The 18,200-nt window shown below is 37.8% G+C and overlaps 1 protein-coding gene and 1 long non-coding RNA gene across 2 annotated transcripts in view; one reads left to right on the forward strand and one right to left on the reverse strand.

The window, feature by feature from the left end:
- The window catches only part of LOC134803991 (uncharacterized), a 274,246-nt gene that overhangs the window by 56,744 nt on the left and 199,302 nt on the right, over positions 1-18,200 (forward strand). The window lies entirely within an intron of this gene.
- Positions 1,154-17,737, reverse strand: LOC134803951 (sodium/potassium/calcium exchanger 3-like). Its single transcript, XM_063776783.1, has 11 exons — positions 17,266-17,737; positions 15,371-15,492; positions 9,307-9,409; positions 8,049-8,236; positions 7,581-7,728; positions 6,593-6,694; positions 6,358-6,486; positions 5,540-5,755; positions 4,968-5,069; positions 4,011-4,132; positions 1,154-1,704 (listed from the first exon to the last, which is right to left on the reverse strand). The coding sequence occupies exons 1-11, from the start codon at positions 17,426-17,428 to the stop codon at positions 1,492-1,494; spliced, it is 1,608 nt and encodes a 535-aa protein (XP_063632853.1). The 5' UTR covers positions 17,429-17,737; the 3' UTR covers positions 1,154-1,491.

The raw sequence follows: 18,200 nt of genomic DNA on the forward strand, positions 1-18,200 counted from the left end.
TATGAGTATTACGAGTTAATAAGTAAGTAAGTAAGTAGCCAGAGTATATTGATCCCTTGGTGCGCTACATGTATCTTGTAAAGTCTTAGAAGTAGTGACCATTATGTAACTAAGATACATTTTGTGACTGCGATTTTATGCAGGACTTCAAATTCATAAAACTAGGTTAGGATGTGAATTAACACTGTTCTTTATATAACGTATTTGAAGTTATCCTGTTTACTTGCTTAGTTAATTTTCTGACAATAATGTCTGAAGTAGGTAGTGTGATTAATCAGAAAAAACAAATACAGTTTTAAGTGTTATTTTTATTGATTCTTTATCATTAAATAATATTCCTAATACTAAATAAGTAAGTAAACATTTTGCAATAACGGTATAGCCAATACTGTTAACGAAGGTCAAATGGAAAGGGTTTCAGGAATTTAGCAGTTTTCAACAACAATTTAAAAGTTTGCCGATATCCCATATATTGCACACAACATCTTTCAGTGTTGATTATAATAATATTAATAAAAAAACGTCCGCCATATATTGTTAGTAGGTATTATACATACATTCCAACTAGCTTAATTTATAATCAATATTCGACTTATTTAACCTCCTCAGACATCATGACTTAATGACAAAAAAAAACTGTGACTCCCTTGGAAGCCGATATTGCTCGTAAATGGTGTTTTCCCAGTAGGTAAATATTATGCTCAGCAAAACGCCATTTACGAACAAAAAACAAATTCAAAATATATTTATTTCAGAAATTAATATTATAGGAGAGGCAGTACAGTGATCCCCACACTAGGCAGCCTGTGACGTGGGGATCTTAGCGAAATACAGAGTACCGACATGTCGCGGCTATTATTTTACCAAAATATATTATAATAATTATTAAAGCTACTAGGTACGTTGAAACTAAGAAAATGTTAAAAATGTCTTAGTAAGTTATAAGTAAGTGAAACAAATTTTATGAAAAGTAATACCTACTAATAAGATAATAATGAAGTATATGTACCTATTTGTTCAGCTTATTGGATACTGCTTCCATATGATTTCCATTAATATTTTTAGGATTTATTTAGTTATTAATTGTAATTGGCCACTCCTAACAAATCAGAAAGAAACAAGGCAATTGAAGCCTTATTGTTAAGAGTGGCCAATTACTATGTAGTGGCCAATAACTATAGCAGTCACCCTATTCGCAATTTATTTGATTTCTAAAATTATATTTGTAAAATCTTATAATAAAATAAAAATAGGTACATACTTACCTATACTGGTATTCGGTCCATGCATGAAATGAAACAGATGAAGATAAGAGGGGGGAAATGATGACAGTAAATTTTGAATAATCGTTTAAATAAGTAGAAAATATTTCGAAAGCAGATCAATTTTGCCTAAGTATGTTTGGAAAAGTGCGTCGAGAACTACTATCTACCTTACGAGGAGTTTAAAGAATGGAGAAGACAGACTAATATTTGTCCCCAGAAGTTTTGTTCAATGCGGGCAGACGGGCAGGTTGACCGGGAAGAAGACGTTGAGCTCGATGAGCGCAGCGAGCGCCAGGTAGCCGAGGTAGAGCGCCGCGCAGGCCACGCCCACCCTGCAGTCCAGCCGGAACTTGTTCAGCGCCAGCGATCCGTACAGGGCGAACAGCGTAGACAGCAGCGAGATGGCGCTGTACGACAACCCGCTAGAGTTTATTGCCACCTGGAACAGATCGTCTATTTGCCTCTCTATCTCTCACGCTCGGTCATACAAAAGAACGGTAGAGAGGCATATTATAGCAAAATTTCGACATTCGATGTTCGCGGTAGGCCTTCCGGCTATTTTTCGAACAGTTGGTTATTTATATGGTTAACTATACAGGGTGATCAATCCAAATGGGTCAGTATGGAGAAGTCAGAAACTATGAGAGATAGCGAAATCTGTTCTTAGGAACCATGGCTTCGATTTTAGATTTAATAATAATGGCATTCAATTTTTTTTTAATCCATCATACATAACCGGGATTCGAACCTGGTCAATATTCTTGTTGTTTGTTTGTATGGCAACTTTTAAACGATGCGTGATAGGTGGGGGGTGCTCGACCAAATATCATAGAGGGCCCCGAGACAAAACAAACTACATTAAAAAAATTCAAAATGGCCGACTTTTTTTTTAATTTTTTCAAGTTGGTCCGAGTGCGCTGAGATTTGGCATGCGGTGAGCCTGAGGGCCCAAGATTACCAAGTCAAAAAAAATTTTTGGAAAAATCCAAAATGGCGGCGGACATGGGCAAAGTCAAATTCCCAAGTAGGTTAAGCGAGCCCGAAGGGCGAGCTTTAGGCCGGGAGGCCGAGGGCCTGGAGCCTCCACCCCGACTCCCAAAACGCGAGGCCGAAGGAAGAGCTGCGTGAATGCGGTGCTTCCAAGCGTTCTACCAAGTCAACTGTCTTGATGAGCGAAGCCGGCGGGCCGAATGCCCGACGGCGAAACTTCGAGGCTTGCGAAGGCCGAAGGCCGAGCTCCGCGTAGGGCCGAAGGCCCGAAGCGTCACACGAGAGGGGGAAGTTGGAGCTTAAACACGACCCAACACTTTTCCTATTGGGAGTCGCATTTTGGGAGTCGGAGTGGAGGCTCCGGGCCTTCGGCCCTCCGCCGGGGTCGGCCTTCGGCCTCCCGGCCTGAAGCTCGCCCTTCGGGCTCACTTAACCTACTTAGAAAATTGACTTTGCCCGTATTCGCCGCCATTTTGGATTTTTCCAAAATTTTTTTTTGACATGGTAATTTTGGGCTCCCAGGCTCACCGCATGCCAAATCTCAGCGCGCTCGGACCAACTTGAAATAATTAAAAAAAAAGTCGGCCATTTTGAATTTTTTTTAATGTAGTTTTTTTTGTCTCGGGGCCCTCTATGATATTTGGTCGAGCACCCCCACCTATCACGCATCGTTGCCATAGTAAAAGTTGCCATACAAACAAATACTACACGCGATTACATAAAGAATATTGACCAGTACGGTTACCATCAGTTTGTCACTGACATAAACGCCGTCGAGAACGTAATTTACTTTCTATACATCCCGTTTGCACTAATATACGAGTGCGAGCGAGATGTATAGAAAGTAAATTACGTTCTCGACGGCGTTTATGTTAGTGACAAACTGATGGTAACCGTACAGGCGGCTTAGCACGGTCGCGTTTTTATCCCTTGTCACCATGCCTGTCACGTTCTAACAAGTATGTAAGTGCAAAAGGGACGCGCATAGTGATAGTCGATAAAAATGGAACCGTGCTGAGCCCGCAGGTTCGAATCCCGGTTATGTATGATAGATAAAAAAAAAATTTGAATGCCATTATTATTAAATCTAAAATCGACGCCGTGGTTCCTAATAACAGATTTCGCTATCTCTTATAGTTTCTGACTTCTCCATACTGACCCATTTGGATTGATCACCCTGTATAGTGCCAGGAAGGGCTTTGAATCCTTAAGCTTTAATTAGCTGATACCGGCCGTTGAGTTATCATTATTAAAAATATATCATATACGTTGTCGTTTTGAAGAAGTATTGGAACAGAGTTAAGGGTAGGTTCCTACTTATATGTTGTACCTGCACATGGTAGAGTTCACATGAGACCGAACGCTAAGAAATTGTTGAATAAAACTAGTAAAAATCATGTTTGAATCGATCATGTTGATTTTTTTTAGTTCAACATTTCAACTATCCATAAATTGGTAAACTTATTTAACGGTAGTTGCACCCGTAGCGCTACGTCGTAGCCGATACTGTGTTTTTCCCGGTATGAACCAAAATGCTTCGTAGAGGCGTAACGTAATAATTATGTTGTAATTAGAGCTAATGGTGTGACCGTATTTATATCCTGGCCTGGCTTATCATCTCGTATTCGCGTAAGTACATAATTATAATTAGGTGTGTAATGGCTGATAGAGAGATGAACGAATTATTATGGTTAATAGGAATATCCTGACACTGTATCTATTATCTAATCTATAAATAATTCACCAAATATTTACCCAATGATTTTTTGGTGAAGCTGGGTAGAATAGCGACTTGACGAGCCACGGCAACCCCAAACACAGAAGAATGTCAAACGTGTTCGAGCCGATCGTGTTGCTGATACCCATGGTGCCGTGCCCTGAAAGTTATTTACAATTTTAACTATAAGTACTTACCTACCCAATAACAATACTATTAACCTTTTGAACGGCACAGACGGCAATTGACGTCAACGCAAAATCGTGACAACGACGCCAAAGACGGCACTTGACGTCGATCGTTTTTTGATGAAAATCTACTGAAAAACACCCCACTTTTAGGTTGGCATTATTTATTCACAAAACTAAATTTTACCCCCGTAGCGTCAGTGGCACGGCAACTGGATGCGCCGTTTGGCGTTCAAAAGGTTAAATGGTAAAATTAAAGGCTTAATCATTTTTCAAGGAATTTCCTACCAATCAATTCTAGGTGAAAGAAATACCTACTTTATATATAAAGCCCTTTATATATAAATTTTGCCGTGAGTTTAATGCAACCTAGGCGCTCAGATAATACAAATAATGCCAGCAATACGCACATCTAAATTGCGCTATAGGTACATGCGACCCATCACATCTTACATAATATTGTAAAGAAGATAAGTAGGAAATATACTTGCTTCATACAATGATATATTGAAATCAATTCAGTATAGAGCATGTTTGACGTGTACATTTTAGGTATATTGGAGGTTTGTACAAATTAAACTAATTATTTACTAAGCATCAACTAAAATAAGTACGAGGGTTTAATTTAAAATTATGCAAAATTCCGCTTCGGTTTTCTATCGTAAAACTTTATGTAATCGTGTAACTGTAGGTATATTTACTTATTTAGTTTTGAACTGAAAACGGCTTCAATATGACGATATCCGATGTATTTTCTTGATTGCACTTTGGTATTCCTAGCGCTAGGAAGTTAATTCATTTGTCTACCTTGCTTGGTTACGAGCACGCTGGACACGGCTTCGGGGAGGCTGGTGCCCGCCGCCAGGATCGTCAGCCCGGTGATGCTGTCGGGGACATCGAGAGTGTCACCTGACAATCACAGAATACATGACATATTTTTATTTTAATCAAAAATTAGACAAGCTATTAATCTACGTATATCAAATTTAATCTTATTTTAGCCTTAGTCAACCCTCTAATATTCCAGTTATTTAAAAATAATAATTAACGAACCAGAGGCCGAGATAGATTTAACACAAAGAAACCACTCAGAGAACTTTATCGCGTAGAGTTGCAATTTATTGCTCAATCTACTGCATCGTCGATTGTATAGTCTTTAGTTTTCAAGCTGAGCTAGTTGGAGATCCTATTGTGTACCTACTGTATCAGATACTGCAAACCGGAGGCGCCATAAAAAAGGTCAATCGGTATTAAATGTTTATCTATTATCATCTCTATGGCCCTAGGCAGTAGATACGTAAGGAACTAAAGAATAGGATTAGATTAGTCCCGCTACTGCTTTATTAGCTTGAAAACTAAAGACTTATACCTATACCTACCTATAATAGTGATGATCCAAGCTACTATATAAGAGACCCCGCCGATCCAAGCGATGCACATAAGGAAGGTGAGCGGATAGAGAGAGCGGCGGTGGCGGCAGTCGGGCACGCTCAGCCACAGCATCAGGCTGATGGGCCACGTCAGCACCCACAGCACCTTACGCCACTTCGATGACTTCTCTCCTGGCCACGGCCATATGGCACTGGAGTTCGACTCTGAATGCAATGCAGTATTATACTTGAAAAAATCAACACGAAGTCTTCAGTAATTTCATTAGTTATCGGTAGTGGAGAAAAGGTAGTTGAAAATATAGATGGTAACTATACTTTATACCTATATATTTAAAACGAAAATATTTAACGCCTTAAACAATTAGAATACATCCTGATAGTTTTAAGAGTTACCAATTCGTAAGTGAATGGGCCTGGGCATAAGTATCTTGCCTAAAGACTACAAGAACAATCAACAATATTTAAACATTTATCTTTTTGAGCCTTATTGTCATTGTTACAAGACACAAAAAGGTACGTGCTTCAATTACCTTGAGCATAGGTACGTATTGTAGGTGCAGGATTAGATACGGAAGAACGAGGGGGAATTAAGATCTTATAGCGACTTGACCGATCGAGACTATTCTGCCGCAGGAGCTATTTTGACTGTTTTTTTTTCTGGACCTGACTTGGGCTTTATGCATTTGAGGCGGTAATATAATCGTAATGCGCTAAATTTCCTACATTGTGGCATATTTTTGAATCGTCAAAATTTTATATTATATTACAACCTAAATTTTTGTATAAGTAGTAACGAAAGTACTCACCGGAGTCACTTGAATTGTGCCTTCTTGCCATTTCTATACCGTTTTCCAAGTCGAGACGATGATTTATTTTATTAAATGAGTTGTTGTTGTTATTGTTGTCTGTAACTACTGAATAGCTTTTCTCTGCACCTTAAACATTAAAAACAATAGTTATATAATACGAGAATATGTCACAAAATGAACAAAATGCTGACTATTTTGTCTCCATGTACTTATGGATATTTTTGAAACATACCTTTAGCAAGAAGAGGGGTTATTTCACTATACATTTTGGGCTTATTGAAATAACAACATCCACTTCTCACGAAGGATCCCAAACGCCCGTTGAATGCCATAGCTGTAAGCAAATATTGTCTCGTCTAGCGCCACTTGCACCATCCTACTAACCCGGAGTTAACCGTTTAAACTGTTAACCCAGTGTCAAATTGTACTGGTAACCATGGTAACTCCACGTTTAACCGGTTAACCCCGGGTTAGTGAATGGTGCAGGTGGCCTTTAATTGTATAATACTCCCATTTAAGTCGTAAAGGGTAATCTTGCATGTGTATATGTGAGGCTTCGACTTTAAACATAATATCAGTTGCTCGCGCACATAAAAGGTATAATGTTGTATGTTATTATTTTTGAAGGCAGTTTTCTTTTTTTAACTAGGTTTTATTTTCCATTTTAAGTTTTTGTTAAGTGTGTTTTGTGACGAAGCATTCTGCAGGACTCAGGCTTATTATATTCAATAAGCCGACATCGTGCTGATAGACCGATCACAGCGCCGGGCCGTGCTCGTCGATGTCACCATCTCACCATGATCAGAATCTCGTGAAAGCCGAGAAGCACCAGTCCAGCAAGTATCACGAGATGTCGGGTAGCCATTTGCGATTTGGATTCGACGACAGTTTATATTCCGATAACCGTGTCAGCGAACAATCTCATAGCAAAGAGTCTCGACCAACGCCTAGAGAGACTCGCTATGTGGCTGGATCTTAGGGTCAGATGCAGTAGGCGTTAATCTTGGACACGGCGTGCGTGTAGGTCCTCTCTTTGTGGCCGTGCCGGCGGCACCCTAGGTTAAGTGTTTTATAATGTGTATGTTTTTATATTTAGAATAACCTAGTCTAAGAAAGAAAATTAATAACGAGAATATTAATAAAAAAATACTCGTACAGCCATGCCAACCTTTTCTTTTTAAAATATTGAAATCGGTTAAAAAAGGCAATATATTATTTACCTAGTATGTAAAGAGTGTACATGAGCACTAGCATCAGCGCCTCGTACCAGAGCACCTTATTGTCGAGGAGTGTGAGGATGAGCGCCACCACAGCCACGGCGTACATGAGGCAGTCGCGGGACACGGACCACCAGTCCAGCTCGATAGCCTGAATGTAAAATTACTGTTAAATTATTCGTTCTGGCGGATTACTTTATGTTTTGATCCTTTTCGAGAATTGTAAGCACGTTTCATTATGACTTTGATGAGAAAGTTAACTTCTCATAAAAACAAATAATACTTGATGTTCATATTACGGGATGGACTGCTTGGTAGCAGTCCTTAGTTCCTGTCTCAATATTTACATTATTTTATTTTTTCTCAATCGACTGAAATAACCATATTTCAGTCAATTGAGAAAAATTGGTACGACTTTCAATATCGAATTAAGAACCTCAACGTCACAACCATTATAAAATGGTGTGATACCTTCCCGGCGATGAAGCCGCAACAAGCGGGCACCGCGAGCACGTTGAACACGGCGGAGCCGACCACGGCGCCCACGCCCAGGTCGCCTTCGGTGACGAACGTGCCCACGCAGTTGATGAACAGCTCGGGGCTGGAGCTGGCCGCCGCCATGAACGTGGCGCCGGCCACGTCTTCCTCCATCTCCAGTCCTGCCATACAAATGTTCCGTTAATTTAAGGCGACTTCATAATAACATCTTCCGATCGTCGCCGTCTAGTCAACTCTATGGCTGCTATGGCAGCGTTGGCGCAACTGCGCAGCGATGCCAATTTCCATATAGCTGACTAGACTAGTAAAGGATGACTCACGTTAGACCGGGACAGGTCCAGGCCGGTGCTTCCGGCGTTTCGTTTTCTATAGAAAGCACCACGTGAACACCGGTCTCGGCCCGGTCTAACGTGAGTCATCCGTTACTAGTACCAAAACCAGACGGGGTCTACTTTTAGATTTAATTTAGTTTGTTACAGCCATTTTATTTTAGTTCAATTCTTCAATTAAGAGTTTTTGAATTGTTATATTTATCTTGTTTTGCGTATGAATTAAATAAATCTAAGTAAGTATGACAGCCCCTTTGCACTTAGCGGCGTGCGTGTGACAATATACTCATTAGGTATCAGGTAAACAGAGGCACAGCTACTTATTGGTCAAATATTAACTTCCCTTCGATACCTATATTTGTGGACGTAATCAATTATAGCGTCGGGTGACAAGCAAAAGTCACTAACTAAGACCATTGAAATTATTGGACGACCGTGTTACAAGTGTAATAAAGTGCATTGTTACTTTAATTTTTTGATAGTACTTAGTGACTTTTGCTTGTGACCCGACGATTAGGTAGATAAATAAGCATTTATTTACTTATATGACGATGTTGTAACATTGTATGTACCTAATATTAGTAATAACAATTACCTACTGTAAAGGAGATAGCACGAAAGATAAGTGTGCGATTTTGACTCAGAATTTTCGGTTTCTTTATTCTGCTAAGAGCGCTTTACTTAGTGGCGTTATTAGGGGTTTTAAGTAGGTAATAGAGGATTTACCTAGTGGGTAGCCACCTACCGTAGGTACAGTCATAGATATAATTGAGGGCCCTTTATAAAATCTTGCAACTGTGCTGTGCACAAGTAAATTATATAAGCACCACGTAACAGCGAAGTCATTGTTCAACAGTTCAACGAGGTTTGTTAAACTGGCGTTTTTTGTGGACGATACTCACGTTCGCATATGATCTCGATCGCTGGCACGAAGTATTGTTCACACACCGCACCCAACAGGAGAAAGCAATAGATCGCCAGAACACAATGTATTGCTATAAAACCCTGTAACATAATTGTAATGATCTGCATCATGTAAGATACTTTATGATGAGTATGTCAATATTATTTTAATACGAGAAGGTATGGTATACTATGTATTAGGTAGGTAAAGTAGAAATACCTAAAACTAATCTACAACACATCATACGTAAACAACCGTCGAGCCGTTTTATTTATTCGGACTTAAACCGAGCCGTAATATATTATGTACAAATACACTAAAGTCTTGCAAGTAAAGATTACATTGATTTAATGGAAATTGTGTGTTATGCGTCAATAAACTTACTTTGTAGTAATGTTTATTAAATGCAAAATTAGAGGACAAAACATTGAATTCAAGGAAATACTAATACCATTAATAATTTAATGCATGTTGTGGAACACTATGTTTTGCCAGTAGGCGTACGATTATTTTATAATGTTTTATCATGCATAATTAAAGTATAATTCATGCATAAATTAAGTAACCAAAATTCAAGAATTTCATGCAAATACATAGAGATAAATACATGCAAATATATAGAGAAGAGAGAGCGCCAATAGTTCGAGGGTGAAACGTTTTGTACTTTTCATTTTGACTGTAAATAAAGTAGTAGAATAAAGTTACTTTGCATTACCTACATAAAGCATATGAAATTATATTAATGAAGTGATAAATTGCACTAACTTATACCTAGCTTATAAGTAATACCTGTTTTGTAGGTAGGGGGCTATTCATAAATTACGTCATTTCAAATTAGGGGGGGGGGCTGGACATCGGATGATGGTAGTATGACGTAGGAGGAAACGGGGTCATTCGAAGCATGATTACGTAATTTATGGACAGCCCCTCGGTATCATTGATTATCAATGAAGGTAAAATGATCTTCATTATTAAGGAACGATTGTCCTCTTGGCTACGGCTCCAGAAGTTATACGCTTATAAGAATCGAATACCTACGTAGGGTTTCTGTTCGAGAATTCTCGAGGCGAGAAATCTCGAGAAATTTGTCTTTCGGCGAGGCGGAAAAAAAAGACTCAATGCCTCAAGAACTCGAGAAATAAATCTCTAAAATAAAAGAAAACACGCGTATAACACTTGATTTGTCTATAGTTTATTTCTTTGGGTAGTTAAATAAATGTAAAAAATGTTTTTTTTTTACATTTTCTGGTACTTCAAACATTTATTAGTTAATCAACTAAATAATAAATTGTCTTGATCCGTCGCATATCGTTCTGGCTTCAACTGATTTTCATGTTTTGAAACTTTTGAACTACTATTATGTAACACTTTAAATTCTCGCGTTTTGTACACATCTTTAATTACACAAACGGGTCTACCGCGATATAATTTCATTGTTTTTACTTTTAATTCCGACGTTTCAGCTGAGTTGCATCAGCTCATGGTCTAATAAAACATGGTCTTCTATTCCCAGAGTGACACGGGCCTACGTCACAATAACATTGCCACTTTATTTCAACATAACATGTTACATGGGTACATTATACCTATGGTTAATAAGTTAAAATATTTCTTTATAATTTTATAATTTTCATTTATATGTATTTTATCTTAAATTTTACAATAACACGTCATTTTTAATTATTCGTTAGCAATATCTTCCGATTCACAAAAGAAATTTCAGACGTTCGGGTAATTCTGTTTACATTACTGGCAACACAGGATAGCGCTGTCACATTTGACAATTCGGATCTAGATAACTTCATGCCCTGACCGTCATCCTTGTCGAACGCGTGTTAATTGTTATTTCCTTCTCGCTCAGTGTCAGCAGTCGCAGTGTTTTCCAAACTTTTCACGTGAGCTTGGTAATTAATGTGTAACTGTGAATTAGTTTTTCAAACGTTTGTCTTGTATAGATAAATAAAGTTTAATTTAATACATTAGATTTGTTTTATTTTACTATGTTTCTACATGAATAACTTAAAATTAATGCCGTTAAAATAATTTTCACCGTTGGTTAAAATTCTCCCACATTTTAAAGTTTGAGAACCTGTAAACAGCATGATGACGTAGGCCCGTGTCAGTTAGGTCATACGCGAATCTCGGAATAGAGTACCAGGCGGAGTATATTATTATACCATGCATCAGCTGTGGTCACGGAAAGACTGACGTCCCAACAAATGTCAACGGAGATATTAATAAAACACCACTAAACTACCCGAAATTAGCTTATAAAAAGGTTCGGGGTAGACAAAGAAATTGCAGCTACCCGTTAAAGTTTAATGTTTATTGTCCACGGCACGACACACAACACTCACAGTATCCGTACACTGGTCCGAAGATATATCCGGTGGTTTTAACATCTGAATCACTGGTCCCCTCCCAAGTAGACGATAATTTGTACCCGTCCTCTCGATTTAAATTTTTAGGGTGATTTTTTAATTTCAATCGCCTCTCTCACGATCCGCGGATAATAGTGTCGCTCGTTGGAAAAATCGCCATGTAAACAAATCCGCAATAGCTGAGCACTTGGTGATAACAGGAACGAATCCCTGGATTGAGCTACATAAACCCAAAGTCAGAGGACTTTGGGTTTATGTAGCTCAATCCAGTGATTCGTTCCTGTTCCCAAAGTCCTCTGACTTTGGGTTTATATAGCTCAATCCAGTGATTCGTTCCTGTTGTCAGCAAGTGCTCAGCTATTGCGGATTTGTTTACATGGCGACTTTTAACAGCTGCTATGTGTTCCTTTACCCTCTCTTGAACGCTGCGCTTAGTTTGGCCAATGTACGCACTTCCACAACTGCATTCTATCTTGTAGACACCCGGATTCTGGTACGGAATTCTCCTTTGGGCTGCGTAAAAGACTTGCTACTTTAGATAACGGCGTGTATACATTTTTAATGCAGAATTTCTTCAGTACTGATCCAACTTTGTCCGTTATCCCTTTCACATACGGCAAAAAGGCTGGTTGCCTACTAACCTCCGGATGTCTTTCTTTTTTCCTAGTCGTGCGTGGGATTTTCTGCAAGTACCCATTTTTCTATAGCACTTCCTGAACATGGCCTAACTCATTATCTATGTGTTCCGCGTCACATAAGTCTCGTGCTCTGTTAACCAGAGATGTGACCAAGGATTGTAGATGCCTCGGATGATGGTGGGAAGATGCTTGTAAGTACCTGTCAGTATGTGTGGGCTTCCTGTACACGGAGTGTGCCAGGGTTCCATCTGGTTTCACTCTGAACTTCACATCCATAAAGGGTAAGGATCTATCGCACTCCATCTCAAATGTAAACTTTACCTTTGGGTGGATGGAGTTTAAATGGCCGACGAAATGCTCCACTGTGTCGGCGTTGCCCTTTAAAATGCAGAACACGTCATCTACATATCTCTTCCACATTGTAATTATAGACGGTCCGGAACGTAATGCCAACTCTTGAAAGTGTTCCATCCATATGTTGGCAATTACGGGGGAAACTGGACTGCCCATTGCTACTATTATATGTAAATAATTAGTCTCGTTTTAGGTTCATAACTATACTTCGTTTTTTTAACATTAGAAAAAAGGTAAACAATCTTAAAGTGTCTTTTTACTGAAAAACGCTATTAACGATATTAAAAAAAATCGTTAATGTAAATGATCGTATATGATTTATAATTGTTACATATTTGCCGTGACTTATTTTTCATAAGCATTTCAATAAAAAGAGACGTCAAGATCGCTTATCATCTTTATAATTCTAAAAAAAACGAATTATGGGACCATTTAATAACAAATATTACAATAGTATTTTATACAATCGTGATATAATGGAGAGCTTTTCAGTCGAGTGCCGTGTTTAGACAACGAAGCTTGCTGAGTTGTCTAAGTAAGGTACGAGATTGAAAAGCTTGATTATACCACTATTGTATACAATACTTTTTCTACGCGTCAACAAAAATAATACTTTAAACTAGTAGAATCATATACGTAAACAAACCAAAAGTACACAGCTAAGATACGCGAGCAGCCGCTATACCTTCATGTCCTTACTCGTACGCGACCCGGCCTCCGCGCCCCGCGCCCCACGGCGGGTTGGTCAACGACACCTTCTCGTAACTCATGAGGCCCTGGTACTTGCTCCGCGCTAAATTCAATTTTTTAGACAGTTTTTTCTCGATTTTGGCCACCGTAGCCTATGGAGACTAACAAGCAACGCTAAGTGGTTTTCGTAGTCTATGGATGTTGCTATATTAAGGGTGTCACATGCGCGTTTCTGACTTATGAAGCAATTGTTTCTACTATACAACCTAAAATAATTAATTGATTTGAGATTTATGGTTCTTATGGAGCTTTCGTCCTCTTGATCGCGGCGAGCTGTGATTGGTCAATTTAATTATAGTTGACTAAACCGTATCGAAATGAATATTATAGTTGAGTTGAGACCCATACATTAAAAATACCCAATTGCAGTTTGGTATACGAAATCTTAATTCAAGAATTACAGTCTACGAGTAGAAAAAACTAAATTTTAACATTGTTGACACTTCTCATTTATACAAGTTTTATTATATTTAATGGGTGTACCCTAATTTTACAAAAAAAAAACTAGATTACTTTTGATAAATCTAATCATCTCGATATAGGGTATTATCCTATTAGCAATATAGCACAATCTTGCCAGCTTCATTGTTACGTTGAGTAAGTATTAATATTACATAGTAAAACTTCTGTAAGTTTGTCACATCGAGTTAAATTAATTGCCTATATTGTGGTTTGTATACATTTTGTTAAATAAAAATAACTAATGAAATACACTATAGCATATCACATCGCCGCGCCGGCGCGCACGCCTGCACCTATAGTTTTTTTTTCGAGAAATCGTGGTCGAGAATTCCCGTGCCTCGAGAAATAAAAAAGGTCGAGAAATTAGAAACCCTATACCTACGTTAAACAAATCAATGGTTAAAGAAATACTATAGGTACGGAATACATCATAACTGGATTTCTTTGTTAATAGTAACAATTAAAAGAAAACATTTAGATAGCAAAACTCCCTAGATTGAGGAAAACACATATTGACACAATAATAATAATAATTCGGCCTATACATTTTTTTTCGTAGCAATTAATTTCCGAAAATATTAACTATCAAAAAATGTCAAAGTTGTCTAAGACCCGTATTCATTTTGAAAAATCTATCCAACGACACAGGCCAATCAAATTCGAAGTTTTCGAAGAATCAATTCTCATCAAGCTGTAAATCGTTTTAATACCTTCGTTTGGTCCTAAATGCATGTAAGTTTTTCTTTGTAGCTCGAAAACGGTACCTACGTCTGATAGAAAGTTTGCTCTAATCGTGATGAAAATTGATATCTAAGGATCCGAAAGGTTCCTTATATGAATTCGTAGTCAAAGTTTTAAAAAATGGCCGCCATATTGAATTTCTTTAGTTTTGGTATGACCATGTTAAAATTCTAAAACGCCTTTTCACCAGTGTCTGAGCCACCAAACTTTGCTGGTAGTGCCATTGTATATAGTTGATGGTGGGTTCTTCTACATCGATCGGTTTGGCAATCCAAGGAAAAATGTATCTCTCAAGGCTCCCAAAATGCATACCTCCTGGGATTGTGTTAACTTGTCCTAAATGGGATTAACTCATTTAGGACCAAATGAAGGTACTAAAACGATTTCCAGCTTGCTGGGAATTAATCTTCAAAACGCTTTTGTTTTATCTAATTATATTTGCCTAACACACCATAAGGGTTAAAGAGAAAAAAAAAACAACCCCATTTTACATGTCGTCGGCATGATTGATTTAATTATATATCCATGCCAAATTACAGCTTTCTAGCACTGACGATCACGGAGCAAAGCCTCGGACGGATAGACAGACAGATAGACGGACATGGCGAAACTATAAGTTTACTACGGAACCCTAAAAAGTGAATTTTGCGAACTGAATAAATGAAAAAGAATTTCCTTGGTCAATATTGTAGTCACAGATACTTATTATGTAACTTAATCGTGAACACACACATACATGTTGCCTTTGGGGTCGGGTGAACCCGTCTGGTGGGAACTCCAAAATGGCGGCAGGCGTGCAGTTCTTTTGTGGTTCGGCCACCGCCAGCAAGTGGCGGGACGAGTAGCTGCTGATGGACCCTGCAAATAACTTAACTAGTACATCGAGTCATATATGTACAACACAGTTAATTATTATTATATGTTTCGCAACCAACATATATGTATGTATATTAAGTATACAGAGGGAAAAACAACGTTAAAATAAAGATGTTGATCAACTTTTTTTACAAAATATTTATTTTCATTACCGTAAAATGGGGTGAGTACCTAGGGATTACGAGGGCAGTTCGGTTATGAATGGGGTGAGGAGGGATGGTAAGGGGGAGATATGGTATTTTTAGACTAGACTACATTGTTACGTAAATACTTTATTCTCATGAGAAGTCAAACTATTGTAATATTGTGTCAATTCTAGCAATTGTCACATCTCACTCAATTCCTATGCCCCCTAACCCCGACTACGGGGTGAGCTGGGATTTCCTACTATTTTGTGTTTATCGTTGAATCTATGAAATTCCTAATGGTACTGTAAAATGGGGTAAGTAGGCGCAAAACTGACATTCAAACCTCGATAACATTTTATTTTACATATGCAAACTGAATGGTGTATATAATAAGTGTTCCGGACGTTTGTTTTTTAGTTTTTATTTTATTTTGGGTAGTTCCATTTCATAACTTTGACGATAAACAGGAAATCCCACATCACCCGTAGTCCCTCGTAATTGGGGTGAGATGGGTTTTCATACAAAGGTGATTTTGGAAGATTGTTGGGTCGATTTTTTTTATTATGAGTATTACTATAGCTCCATTTTAAATTGGATTACATTATTTTTGTAGCAGTAGCCTTAAAATCCCATCTCACCCCCCTTTCATCCCTTCTCTCCCCATTCATAACATAACCCAACTCTCCCCGCGAACCCTACTCAGTACTCACCCCATTTTATGGTATTTCTATTCTGAACGTCTCTGCCAGTTGTTATGATCTATGAAATGAAACGATAGATTATCATTGAAAAACTAAAGTTCATACTACCGGAACATTTTAAAAGATATAAATAAATCAACGTGCCACATATAAAAATAAACTTTTATTGAGGTTTGAACTTCGGATTTGTCCGAACTCACCCCATTTTACGGTAATGATTTATGTCAAAACAGTGTCTGTTTAAGTAATGATTTCCATTTTTTATTAAATAGTTTTATTTAGCTTTCCTGCGTATTTCCATTTCGATGACAATACAATAATATGCTAACATCGAGCTGATGTGATGCATTCGAAAGATAGCCAACGGAACTATACTTGATAGAAACAACTAACACATCGAGTTTATGCTCATTACAAAGGTATCTAGATGTACTTGAAAGTACTTAATAAAAGTGTATGTCACCAAAACATTTTGACAGTATGAGCGTTGCGAGGGTTGAACAAGTTTTGCTACCGAGCGTAGCGCATTTTTTTTTCACCGGTCCAACGCAAGGTAACTACTAAGATTAAAATATTACCAACTAAATCCGATTGAAAACGCTTATTAAATATTTATCATACAAAATCATCATTGGAAAGTCAATTATACCAGCCAACATGAGAAAACAACTCCTCTTGTGGATCAAATGCAAATAACTCATCAGTTTTCCGAAGAAAGAGAGCCTTGACGAGCGGCGTAGTGGAAAAAATATTATAAGTGAATCGGAGTTACTGAAGACTTATTTGTCTTACCTACCCCTGTTTTAAACGTAGGTACTCCAACATTACATGAAATTAATTTACTTACCCAAAATTACGATTCAGATTCCTAACTATAGGTTATTAAGAAATAACGTAAGTATTGTGGTAAAATGAACGAATATTACCTGAAGTTACGCTGAATTGTTTAATGGAAAGTTCTGGTGACGTGCCCGTAACATTGCGAGCCAGGAAATAACAGGACGGCAAACCAAAGAACAGAACCACTCTTATAATTATTGCAACTCTAAATTTACGCACTTGTCTAGTCCTTATTAACATGTTGGCCATTTAATATTAATATAAAATTAGATCTTCGACTAGATAAAAATTTTGGTGATCACGTCACGGTCCAAAGATTTGTTTAGTTTGTAGCTTTTGTCAAATAAAGAATTCAAAGAGTTTGTTGCATTTACAGCGCAACTGCATTGGTAAGGAAAGGGTTAAAATGTATTTATCAATTTTGATGTGTGACTGTCACAGGAGCCGAAGTGTTACTGAGAACAATTTCTTCAAGCCACCGAACGAGTAAACAAGTGTTGATATCGATAACATCATTATTATTACAAGTTTGATTCACGTATCCCTATCGTCGTTATCGGTTCTAATGTCAATAGAACCGAGGATATTCTCGTACAGGTAAATAAGTAGGTACTTACTTAAATATAGTCGATTTAGGTAAGAGCAATGTTGTAGGTTAATACCTACCTGCTACGCTACATTGTTGCTCGTATCTAGAAGCGACATAAATACTTAGGTATATACCTAACAATAAATTTAAGCAATTTAAAGGCTGCTATTTAACTGATCACCAGGGGCCTATACCACAAAACTTACAATTACAATTTACAAGTGACAAGTTACAAATATGTATTTGAGTCATTATATTTGTAGCCCAATTTAAATAATAGGCAGTCTAAATACCTACTGATAAGGTATGTAAGTAAGAGTCTTCAACTTTCGAACCGTGGAAAATTTGAGTTAATTATTAAAAACCGGTGAAAATAAACTTAATAAAGTTAATTAAATGTGTTTAAAACCTAACTTAATGTGCTATCGGCAG

Source organism: Cydia splendana, chromosome Z, assembly GCF_910591565.1.
Source record: "Cydia splendana chromosome Z, ilCydSple1.2, whole genome shotgun sequence".
Lineage (NCBI taxonomy): Eukaryota > Metazoa > Arthropoda > Insecta > Lepidoptera > Tortricidae > Cydia > Cydia splendana.

What these genes read in the sequence shown, in the direction of transcription:
- LOC134803951 (XM_063776783.1), bottom strand. Translation starts at nt 17,428, where the DNA reads ATGGCCAACATGTTAATAAGGACTAGACAAGTGCGTAAATTTAGAGTT. An exon ending in TTGGATCATCACTATTATAG is followed by an intron (nt 5,070 to 5,539) that starts GTAGGTATAGGT and finishes TGTGATTGTCAG; the next exon opens with GTGACACTCTCGATGTCCCC. An exon ending in CGTGCTCGTAACCAAGCAAG is followed by an intron (nt 4,133 to 4,967) that starts GTAGACAAATGA and finishes AATAACTTTCAG; the next exon opens with GGCACGGCACCATGGGTATC.